General features: G+C 38.8%; 1 protein-coding gene across 1 annotated transcript; it reads left to right on the forward strand.

Annotated features, from left to right (window-relative positions):
- The first annotated feature begins 442 nt into the window (after positions 1–442).
- LOC113026537 (lamina-associated polypeptide 2) lies at positions 443–11,488 on the forward strand. Its single transcript, XM_075410377.1, is given in 7 exon segments — positions 443–1,083; positions 1,236–1,353; positions 2,456–2,608; positions 2,780–2,889; positions 3,802–3,899; positions 9,138–9,513; positions 9,515–11,488. Coding segments are annotated over 7 exon segments (1,215 nt in total). The 5' UTR covers positions 443–849; the 3' UTR covers positions 9,641–11,488.
- Positions 11,489–12,120: the final 632 nt, after the last annotated feature.

Raw genomic sequence — 12,120 nt, forward strand, 5'->3', positions numbered from 1 at the left:
GCCCTCTTCTGTTACAGAGGCAGATTTCATCTAAATCGTGGAACATACGCCCATTGCCATGTGTAGCATGAAAATCTGTAGGGGCTCTATATTATTACAGATAATCAAGTTATTTACTACTAATGATTAGACTAAATTCATGTGGCAAACGGGATGGATAGAAACTGCAGCTGTATGAAAGCTTTTAACAGCTATTGCCATTGTAACATTGTCTCTTTCCTTGTTGCAGCGAATCAAATTAGTGTTTTAAACTCGCATCTGGCCGCTTCATAAAATCCCAGTATCAATAAAGTCCTGAAAATGAAACTAATATGCGAATTTCGTCGACGGGATTTAATGTAAAGCTGTTCTCCAAAACCCACAAAGCTTCGGTTTCTTTGTCGCGGCAGCCTGCCAAGGTTCCATTCATAGCAAGCCAATCAGAGAAGAGTTTACTGAGGACTTCCATCCAATAGCGGCGCTGTTTGATGTTTGGCCCTGTTGCGACCGCGGACAGACAGAAGCAAGTGGACCGGTTTGAAGCTAAGCTAATTCAGTCAAATTACATTAAGTTAATTTAGCTTTTTTCACTGATTTCATTTACAGCAAACGCGCTTATCTGTTTTCGAAAAATCAAAGCTATCTGTAAATAGTTGAACCGATAGGCTAACGAGAAGAATTGGGCGTTTATCTTAATAAACCGCTTCTGTCCTGCTAGCTTAATTGGCAGCGGGTAGGCGCCACTTCTGTTTGACAACAGCGCTATTCCGTCACGTTCCCGGTGTTGTTTGTAGCGGCTCGGCGAACTAGCTTCCGTTAGTCACGAAGGAAATCGCTCAGAGATTTTTTAACAATAAAAATAAAGTTAGAATGGCAGAATTCCTCGAAGATCCGTCAGTTCTCACGAAAGACAAGCTGAAAAACGAGCTTACGGCAAACAATGTGCCCCTTCCGAGCGGAGAGCATAAAAAAGAAGTGTATGTGCAGCTGTATCTGAAGAACCTGACCGTACTGAACAACAAGAAGACCCCACCTGCAGACACCTTCTCCAGCGATGAAGAGTTACCTGCCCCGGTGGTGTCAAACAAAAGTCGCTCCGGAAGGGTAAGTTTCTAATTGCTAAAAATTAGGTTTTATTTTTACTTTTTCCCACCTGTGGTTTGATGGTAGTCTCCACGCGTCTGATTGGACTGGTTTATGTTTCGAAAATTGCAACACTAATGTTTCTTCTTTTTTTTTTTTCACATTTTTTACAGAAAGCTACCAGAAAGACAGACAAGCCTCGCGCGGAGGAAGTGGAGGTGACAGATCTGACTGATGAAGACTTAAAACAGCAGCTGGCAAAGCATGGTGTGGACGTAGGACCCATTGTTGGTGAGTTCCCTGGATTCATTCATTCATGTCCTACACATGCAAAATAAAACAAATGTAATTTATCAAGATGGCAAGAGCACAGATACAAAGAGAAAAATTAAAAATATTTTTAAAAAGGAAAATTTTAAAAAAGAAAAAAAGCAATCGCAATAAATCCTTTAAAAACTGAATCAAACAATGATACGAATAGCGTGATATTTTTATACTAATCACTGTCGAAACAGGAAAATCTGGCTTCTTTTTTTTTTTTTTTTTTTTAGTGTAAGATTTGATCTAATTCCAACCCAACCCAAGACTATACAAATGTACAACACCGTAGTCAAAACAAGTCTAGTCCAACAATAAATGTCAAGACCTATGCTGTCATAAGAGAATATGTTTGTTTTAAAGGTAAATTATATTTTTAAACCCATTTTTTGTAACAGCAAAACAGTTAGTCAAGGGTTTTCCAGTTATAAAAATAAAAATGGCAGTGCATTTGTTACACTGTGCCGTGGATTGTTGCTAAATCCACGACTACAAGGAGCCTAATATATTAGTTATGTGAGATGAACATAATTACTTGCAATGATTAAATACAAAGGTGATGAGAGGTCAGGGAAAAGAAACAGATTAGAGTTGGGCTAAATTAGTGAACTAAACAAATCTAAAACTGAAAACAGTCATTTTTAGTAAGTTTGTTTCTACTGTTAGTTACTGCTGGTAACTCCCACTCCACTTATAATAAATAAGAAAAATGCAAAAAGCAACTGAGGAAAAAAAGCTTGAGGAGAGGGAGACGTGCAGATGAGCCTCCACAGCCAGTCAGTACGGTGAATCAGCGAGCATTTTAACCAGATGATAGAAAAAAAACAATATGCAGGCAGATTAACCAATGCATCAAGGCACACCTAACACAAAACGTTTTATGATAAGAATCAAATCCATTGTCCAAAAAAATTATAAAAATCTGTACTATGCAGAACATTGCATAATCATACAATGAAAATGAAATGATACAAAGATACCGGTAAATCTGAAAAGAAAACTAAGGCAAATACTATGCAAACGTTTAATGAAAGGCATGAATTATTTCCCCTTTAATCCCTCTGTGTCCTTTCAGCCTCTACCCGTAAGGTGTATGAGAAGAGGCTGCAGAAGCTTTTGGACCAGCCTCCAGCTGAACCCGAAGCTCCTACTGTCACAACTCTCCCCAAGGCAGACAGTAATCAGAACGGCAACACAAACTCTGACCAGTACAGCGACAAAGAAGACGGTGAGCCCTTGGGGGGGTGTTGGTTGGTTGGGGGTTTCATCGAGGAAAAAGTTTTCAAATTGGTTGCAATAGGCCCATGAGTATTACACATTATACATATTTGTAATATCCCATGGGTATTACAAATACACATCATGATATTGATGTTCCCTCATTTCAATCTTCACACAGAGGAGGTCCCTGCCCCTGAACCAGAGCCAGTTCCTGTGGTAGAGAAGTCTGTGAGGAGCAGAGGAAAAGCTCCTGTCACTGTCAGAACCAGCAGCAAACGGCAGACAAAGGTGAGGCTCACTCTACCAGCTCTGCATCAGTAATAATAATTGGCAGTCTCAGAGTGCAAAGTGTCTTAAGTGGATTTAGTTATTTAATATTATAGATTACTAAAAAGCCAACAAATAGACTAATATTTTTCTAACCCATCTTATTCACAACAATTCCCACAGAGTAAAACAGACCAAGCATAAAGATAAGTTCATGTGTCACTTGACCCACTCTGGATTCAGTTAATGATGTTTTTCTGCATCACCAACTGAATGCATGCACGTTCTCGTCACTCTGCAGCACGCAGAGTTTGCACAGCTTCAGTTTAACTGCAGGGTGCGATGTGGTGGTATTCCCAATGTTCAGCTCAAAAGGGTGAATGTGTAACACATTTCCTCAGCAAAAGGAAATATTCAGTAAAAATGTGACACTATAAAATATTTGGGCATATTGGGGCCTGATAAATGTAAAAAGAAAGAATTACCAGATTTTTTTTTTTAACCTTATTTTTGTTTTTAAGAAAAATAAGAGCCACATGAGGATATTTGTTTCAATTGTTTAGTAGAACAGTATCAGTATAATGTCCTCGTAAGTGGATATCAGGCCCTTGTAGAGCAAAATTGAGTATTTTGGTCTAAATAATCCAAAATGTGATGTCCACATATGTGGACACCAGGTCCTAGGAGGTTAAAGTCAATTTTAAACTAAAACTTCACCAGCTTCAGGCCAGGAGTTGTGGTTAGTTTTATTTAGTATCAGCATCTAGTTAGGTAAAAAGAGTGCCACTAGAATAACACTGAAATCATAACACTAAAGATGTTGACTTCAAGCTCTGCATACCTCACTAACCTGCTCATCTCCCTTCATCGCTCCCCACTATAATTACAGCATAGTTTCAGTTTGCGTGAACATGTTTTATGTTACACTGACAGGTGGTGGAGGAAATTCCTGAAGAGACCCCTAAAAAGGCCACTGAGAGTGTGGTTGAAGATATCCTTGCCAATGAAATAAGCACACCAACCGGCATCAGGTAACACCTGATAATCATGTTTTATGTTATTTGTCTTTATTTGTTTTGAGACAGTTGTATGGAACATGCGAACCGGATATTTGGAAATATTAAAGAACACGACTACTGTGATGTGTTAGAGAGTCGGAGGGCTTTTGACAGTGCTACAGTGCAGACTCCAGCAAGTGTAATTGTTCTTGGTAGCCAAAAAAAAAACTAAACATGGGTTGTTATTAGAGCTGGGCGATAGAACGATAACGATATGTATCGCGATATAACTTTTACTCGATAGAGAAATTAAGCTATCGCGATAGACCTCGCCGCTCTTGTCCTCTTAAAAAAAAAAAAAAAAAAAAGGTCAGCCGATCCAAATTAAGTAGCGCAGAGCTGAACCAATCACAGCCGCAGCGTCACGTCGCGTGACTTGTTACGTACAGCACAAGTGCCAAGCCGCACGTGTGTTTGTTTGGGAAGCAGCCAGCGGGTAATGGAGCCAGCGGGTAATGGAGGAAATGAGTGTGCCGACTAGAAAAATCAACCGAGCGTGACCGAAGAGAAAACAGATGATGGTTCCAGTGCCGGAGAGATTGTCGAACGGAAGAGCCATAGAAGTTCCGTAGTGTGAAGGTATTTCGGCTATTTCAAGTCTGACAAAAAACAGAGTAGCGTGCACTGTAAATTGTGCCGAAAGCAAGTCTGGAAATACAATAAACTGGTGCATGCGTCACACTGTGCGCCACGTTATTGTTTCGGTGAAATGAATTTCTACAATACTGTTACTGTTAATTCTACTCTCTGCAGTGTTTAAATGCTTACATATACACACAGTTACTGTCCCTCCACACATACGACTCGGTTCTGCTTCTATGCCCCAGCTTTGTTTACTTTTTCCCACCGAGGCTTCTAGACTTCTGATTGGCCAACATTTCTGCACGGTTAGGAATCTAGCGCCACCTGCTGCTTTGGCATGTTCATAGCAGCGTTTTCCTTCATTTCTGCCTTTACGTGTGGACGGGATTATTTTTTAAAACGAAAACCGAAAATCTCCGTTTTCAAAAATACCCGTGTACGTGTGGACGTAGCCTCAGTCTCTGACTGGAAGCGCTAATTCGTCATTCGGCTTTTGTCAGACTAAAGTAACTGTTAAAACTGTTTGAAAAGCTAAGCTATACAACAAGGAGAGATTGAGAATTTCCTTTTAGTTCTCAGTTTATTTGATATTGACAAAAGTTAGTCAGTTTTGTCTGTTCTTCTGTAAAACAAACTAAGATTTATTTTTAGAATTAATATTTTGTTTCTAAGTGGAATTGACAATTTAGTCTGTTTCGTTTGTTCTATTTTGAAACTTAAACGCTTTAGCGGCTGCCTTTTGTGTAGTTTGCAATATTTGCCTTTATCTATCTGAAAAAGTCTCATGTTCCTTAAGTACATCTACCCTGTTGAACTTATTATGGGAAATAAATATTTAAATAAAAACAAGCTGCTGATTATTTCACATTTTACTTGTGAGCAATGGCACATTTAAATCTTACAAATATAGTTATTTGGCTTATATCGTGATAGATATCGTTATCGCCTGAAATGAAAAAAACATATCGTGATATGAAAAAATCTCATATCGCCCAGCTCTAGTTGTTATAATTTGGAATACACAGAAGGCTGTGACTATGTCTGTTTACTAGGGCTGCTCAATTAATCGAATTTTAATCACGATTACGATCTGGGCTTTCAACGATCATTAAAAATGACTGAGCCGATTATTAGACCCTCCCTCATGCTTTACTCTCGCGCTGCTCCGTGTGGTAAGTCAAGCGCACCGCTCTCCATTTCGAACACGTGTCACAACAATTAAGAGGACCCGAGGGAAGCTCGGAAAGCTAAGCAGAAGTTATTTGGAGAGGAGAGTGACTGCCGTTGTTTGAAAAGAGGTTAAAAAAAAAAACTTCAGTGGTGTGGAAACATTATGGGTTGGCGGAGTTAGACGTGGATCAAGTAGACAGTGTGTAAACTTTGCTACGATGTAGTAGCTGCACCACAGAGCAACACTGCAAAGTTGACTAAACATAGATGTTTACATTTTTCATTTATTTCTTATATTGCAAACATTTGCACTGTTATCAGTATTTGCACACTATTTTATATTATTTTTTAAAGTCATTATTCAATACATTGTTATTGTTAACCCTTTAAAGCCGGTCAGAGCAGCACACTCTGTTTTGCGTAACTATTTTTAAATCCCTGTAGAACCTGAACCGCTAAGCTAGCGCAATAATTTGTTTTGCATATGAAACCGGAGGAGTTGTACTTACATCTTATGCCATCAGCTTGTCCTCGGTCACGGTTTCCTTCCACATAAAGCTTTGCAAAAATTGCATAAAAAGCGCTTGCAGGAACAAAAACATAATATTCCAGAAACACGCTTTGCCGATCCATCAGCTGTTCCTAACACTTCCCACTTTGAAAAAGACGTCAACTCGAACTATCGCATTTCCTGCCCGAAACCGGAAGTGATGTCATTTTTGCGGAAAATGTAGTTTTTTACTTGTAGGCCTTAAGTAAAAAACTATACTATACTATACTTATACTAGTGTTTTTATAAGTCATGTTTGACTCTATACTTTTCTGAATAGTTTCTGGGATGCTTAGAACTCGAATTGCACAGCTGGAAATAGTTTATTTTGATGCACGTGCTGTTTTCTTTGCAAATTTGCATCATAGGATTGTTTTTTTTGTTTTTCCTGCAGTATATAAAAATTGCTGTATCTCCAAAATAAAACTATGAAGACACTCAAAATAAATTTCCTGTTGTTGTAAACTATTTTTTGCAACTTTTTTGTATTTAAAGTTTTGAGGGATAAACCTCTTAAATTTCTCCAAGTAGAAATATATGTAAACAAAACAAAAACGATTTTCAATTTTTTTGTAGTTTATTGCACTTGTTTGCAATTAATGTAGTTACTATGGACTTAATGCATACATATTATTAAAATATGGGCTATAACAGTTGTATTGATGTATAGCAACTTGAAATGCTCCCACAAATGGCACTACAGCATGTACAAAAAAAATAATATAAGCTCTGGCGGACTTGGTTCTATGGTAGGTCTTAAAGGGTTAAATAAATATCGTCAAATAATCGTGATCTCAATTTCGGTGAAAATAATCGTGATTATCATTTTTGCCATAATCGAGCAGCCCTACTGTTTACTACGTAATGCTAACACAAAGCCAGTAATCTGCAAGGTGTGTAAGTAAAACTGATCAACATTTGTTAGCTCAAACTAAAAATCTGCTTGGCTTTGACACTTTACCCAAACTACATAAAAAAGCTAAACATAGCATACAAAGACTAGAGATGGCACGATACCACTTTTTTATGTCCAATACCGATATCATAAATTTGGATATCGGCCGATACCGATATGAATCCGATATAGTGTGTTTTTAATCAATAAAACTGTTTTTTTTTTTTTTTTTTAATATCTTGCTGCATTTTGTATAAGTTCAAACTCAAGTTTTAAAAACCCACTAAAGCTATTGTTATACCTGTATGGAAGAAATACACTGCACCCAAAATATTTCATAGTTCAGCAATAATGATCAATCTAATAAACTTAAACCTACTCCATCTTTCCTATTCTGGTATTTTAAGGAGTACTTACCTACTTAACTAATAGGGTTGTAAACTCCCAGCAAAAAAAAATAAAAAATAGGGAACCCCCCCACCCTCCACCTCATGATGCTTAATCGACATAATCAACTTTAATTTGATGCAGTGTGGGGGGAAAAAAAAAAAAAAAAAAATCCACAGAAATCAATTATTTTTCTACAATATTTAAATAGATTCAACATCTTTCTTCAACAGAACTGCAGACTGCACAGCTGGTACCTTCCCAAAGGGAAAAAGTACTATAGCTTACTAGGGTATATTAGACTTAATAGGTACTATATACAGTAATGGACTTCTATACATTTTACATCAGATTAAACCTTTGGGTGTAAGATTCAGATAATTATTTATTAAAAGTGTTACGTTCTTAGTCTAGGCAAGTATTGAACGCAACAAGAAGTTGGCCCACTCACACACCACCCAAACAAGAATGACCGCTTCAGCCTTCGTCTGTCTTCGCTGGCGTGTTCTTTATGTTACGTTCTAGGTCTAGGCCTGTCTTGAACGCAACAAAACATTGGCCCACTCACACTCCACCCAAGCAAGAACACAAACAACAATCTCTTTTAAAATGCTAACCAGTAATTTAGGTCAGTATCGGACCGATACGTAATATCGGATCGGTCCATCTCTAACAAAGACATTAAAAATGGCTGGGAAATGCTGTAAATCACTTGCAGTTCTTTCCATCTACTTGGAGCACTTTTAATAAAATACCAAAACTTATACAAGTTTTTTTTCTGAACACACAAAAAATCAACTGAAGAAAATACTGAATTTTTGTTTTGTGTGCTGACAATATTGGTCACAAAGACTCATAAAAATTCCCATTGAAGAAAACTTCAATCAGTTCCTCTCAAAACCCAGCTCACACTTGAAGTATTCACCTCATGCTCTAGAGCAGCCTTTTATTGAACTACTAAATAAACAAATTGGTATTCTCCTTCTGGCCAGATACGTGGCAGCGCTTCAGCTACAGTTTTGTTCGTATTTAGCAAAAGTAAAATGCAGACATAACTGTACACATTAGTTTTTGATTGCTAGTGAAAAAATGTTTTCTTTACAAATACTCTCTCACTGAACTAACACAGCTAATCCCTCAACATGTTTGTACTCTCTGCTCATATGGCCTTCATATTGAATATTTGTTTTTTGCTTTTTAAAGAACTTATTTTAACACTCAATAAAAAAAAAACAAATCCTCCCTAACAAAAAATAACTTCAAGGGCCAAATTGCATTATGCAAGTAGGGGTGACGTGGGCCGCGAGTTTGAGATGCCCCTGCTCTAGAGTTTTTGGGGGTTTTTTTTGTTTTTTTGGAACTAGATTAATTCACATTACAGCACAAAAAGATAATGTTGCTTTATTTTGTGCAAAGAAAAGAAGTTCTTTAAATGGCAAGGTTAAATATTTAAAATCTTTAAATTTGGGTCTAGATCCTTTTGATCTGCTCAGAAAAGATCGTAATATGTGAGCGCGAGCTGTGGGGAAAACTGTTGAGTGCACAGATGTATTTATTTAATTTCAGTCTAATCAAATTTTTCCTGCTTTTGTTTTGGGTTTTTTGGGGTTTTTTTTTTTTTTATCAGTGCGACCTGCAGGCGTCCAATCAGAGGGGCAGCTGGTCGGCCTTTAAAACCAAGTGAGTACTGGCTGGATGAGTCCCGCGTGAAGACCGATGTCCACACCGAATACAACTTGTATTCTGAGTCTCTGTCCCGGCCGAGCTTCACGGTCTCCCCAAACGCAGCACCGGTTCGACGAAGCTTCCTGCCCCTGCTGCTCAAGCTCCTGCTCCTTGTGGTGGTGTGCGCTTCTCTGTTCTTTGTCTACCAGAACCTGGACGCCGATCAGATCAATACCCTCAAAGGCCTCTCTGACAGCGTCGTCGTCCCGGTCCAAAGCGCCGTGGACAAAGTCGCCACCTACCTGGGCATCAGCGGCAGCGGTGTCACAGAGGGCATCCCCAAGTAAAGACCATCAGCAGCCCCTCGCCATATCCACAGCACCTCCCTGCCGCCCACCACAGCACACCACAACTCAAGCAGTAAACCTTGCTCACCTCTTTTCCTCCATGTGTGGACAGATTTAATTGGAACGATTAAAAATTGTCCTCTCTGGACTCTGACTTTCCTCCTGCCACAAGAGGGAGGTATATTCAAACAGTAGCTTCTGGATAACACTGTTTGTGGCAGTCAGAAGAGACTAATTTTAATGTTGATTTTAATCTGTGAATTGTTTGTGTCTTTGTGTGTATTATAACCCTCATATGTAGAAATGAGTGCAGAACGGAGAGGTCATTTTTATCCGTGCATGGTTGTAGTTTTTAAAGGTCATACTGTAGTGTTTTTTTTTTTCCGACGCCGTGTGCCAGGTGTTTTCTGACGGTGAAGTGCCTGGACACTATTAGCACTTAGTGCCCTCCCGTACATCTACATATATATAATTTTCTTTTTTCTTTTTATCCCCAAGCACAGAGCAGCGCTTATACTAACACCAGAATGTCTACACCCGTGTTTCTTTATCAAATAGGGACGCACTCATGTATCGAATGGTGTTGGTTGTTACTGGCCTTGTTAACTGATCAGCTTATTGGCAAATATGATGACATTTCATTGGCATTGGGGGAGGGGGTTATTTGTTGTGTGTCATCTGTTTTGTGCTAAATGTTCACAGATGGTTTGATAAAATGATATTTAGTTAATATGATGATGATTTATGTGTTTCCCTGCCACAAAAGAGGAATATAAAAACAAGATAAATAAAAGCCAGCATTAGCTTTAGGCCGTACTGTCACTGTAAGCATCGCTGTCAGGCCAAATTTTCACAATCAGTGCGTCATTGGTATCAATTTCAACATTTTCTCTCCAGCTATAGTGTTAAGTAGAATATTTGATTTATTTCTATGGTGCTCAGGTTGATTCAGCTCAAACGTTTTTCATGTGGTCTGTGTTGGGAGGAGGCGTGGTGTAATCAGGTCACATCACTGCATGAGGAAAATCGGCCCACGTTCAAGCATGAATTAGAAGCTCTTTTTTTTTTTTTTTTTTTTTTAAATCTTTTTTTAAATAGCTGATCACTGCTAAGATCTCTCATAACGGGATTTGTGATCATGGCTTAAATTTTAATTCTCAGCTTTGTGTATTGTAGCGATTTTTACACTTGGCAGGTTGAGGTTATAAAGTTTACTCTGCTTTCTGCCTCTTGCATCGACATTTTCGTTTAAGACTTGCAAACAGAAAATTATAAGGAAAATAAAGAATTCAGCGATCACAGGTTACTGGTTTCGTCCATCCCTGCCAGTCCAGTTCATGTGAGTTTCTACGCGTTGAGTTGTAGTGCTCTGTTGTGCTTTTTCTTTTGTCCTGTTTTTATAAGATTTCTGATCCTTCGGTCCTTTATGCAGGGCTGGCTGTTTAGCGTGCACCCACATAGCCCACCTCACAGGCTGCAGGTGTTTCCAAGAGGAGGAAAGTAAATCCTTTTATTTTTTTATTTTTTATTTTTCCTCTCCTCTTTTTTTTTTTTCTCCAAACAGTTACCCTCATTTTATTTTTGTCACAAGTTCCGCCTGGGCAAAATTGTAAAGACGCTCCAGGTTTCTCCGAATGGGGTTGTTTATCCGCTTGGAGTAACAAGCAAGGATGCATTTACTCGAGGGGATGTTGGAAGATTTCTCGGTGGCGGGGATTGTTTCTATTTTGATATTTTTCTAAAGTGGTGTGTTCAACTTTTTATAGCATATTGTAAAGCAATACATGCAAGTAATACTGTATCTTAATCTGAACCTTGCTGAGTTAACTCAAGTGATTTGATCATCAGGCAGCTCTCCCACAACGGACAGAAACGGCAGGGGTTATGTGGGTAAGGATTCTGAATCTGTTTATTTATGATAATGTAGGCAGTGTATCATAAAATAAACTTGGTTGTTGCTAGATTATTTTTTTTTCTTCTGTCTGTGAATCCTTTGAGACCAATAAGTGTTTTATGCATGTTTTGTTTTTCTTTTTTGAACGCCATAGCTTTTCATTTATTGAACATTTGTTGTGATATTAAATAAGAAATCAGATATGGTAGCTTCTGTTGTCATCACTGTAAACTCATGGAGACAATTACAATCTCTGAAGTAAAAATGGTGTTCATTGCTCTCAGAAGCTAGCTTTAATTTGTTTGACAGCGGGCCTCTTCCAGACCAGGCTCCAGGATGGCCCCAGTAACCCTACCCAGGGTAAGGTAACCTGCACCATTGGTCTATAAGTCAAGGTCTTAGTCAGGCCCCTCACCCAGGACCAATTTGCCTTAAGAGACGCTACAAGCAGCAAATTGTCCAGGACAAGATCACTCAGTCACACAGACACCTCCATGACAATAGAGTAGTAGGTCATGGAGTTGAGTTCAGGGGCCTCACTAAGATGCCTACAGAAAGCCTCATAGGTAAGGTGTTTCATGCACGTGGTACTGGGTGAAGACCCAAGACAAGCTGGAGAGATTATGCATCTCAGCTGGTTTAGGTACCTCCCAATATTCCCCCAGAAGATATGTAGGAAGTGGCTGGAGAGAGGGAGGTCCAGG

This window comes from Astatotilapia calliptera, chromosome 7 (genome assembly GCF_900246225.1).
Source record: "Astatotilapia calliptera chromosome 7, fAstCal1.2, whole genome shotgun sequence".
Taxonomy (NCBI): Eukaryota; Metazoa; Chordata; class Actinopteri; order Cichliformes; family Cichlidae; genus Astatotilapia; species Astatotilapia calliptera.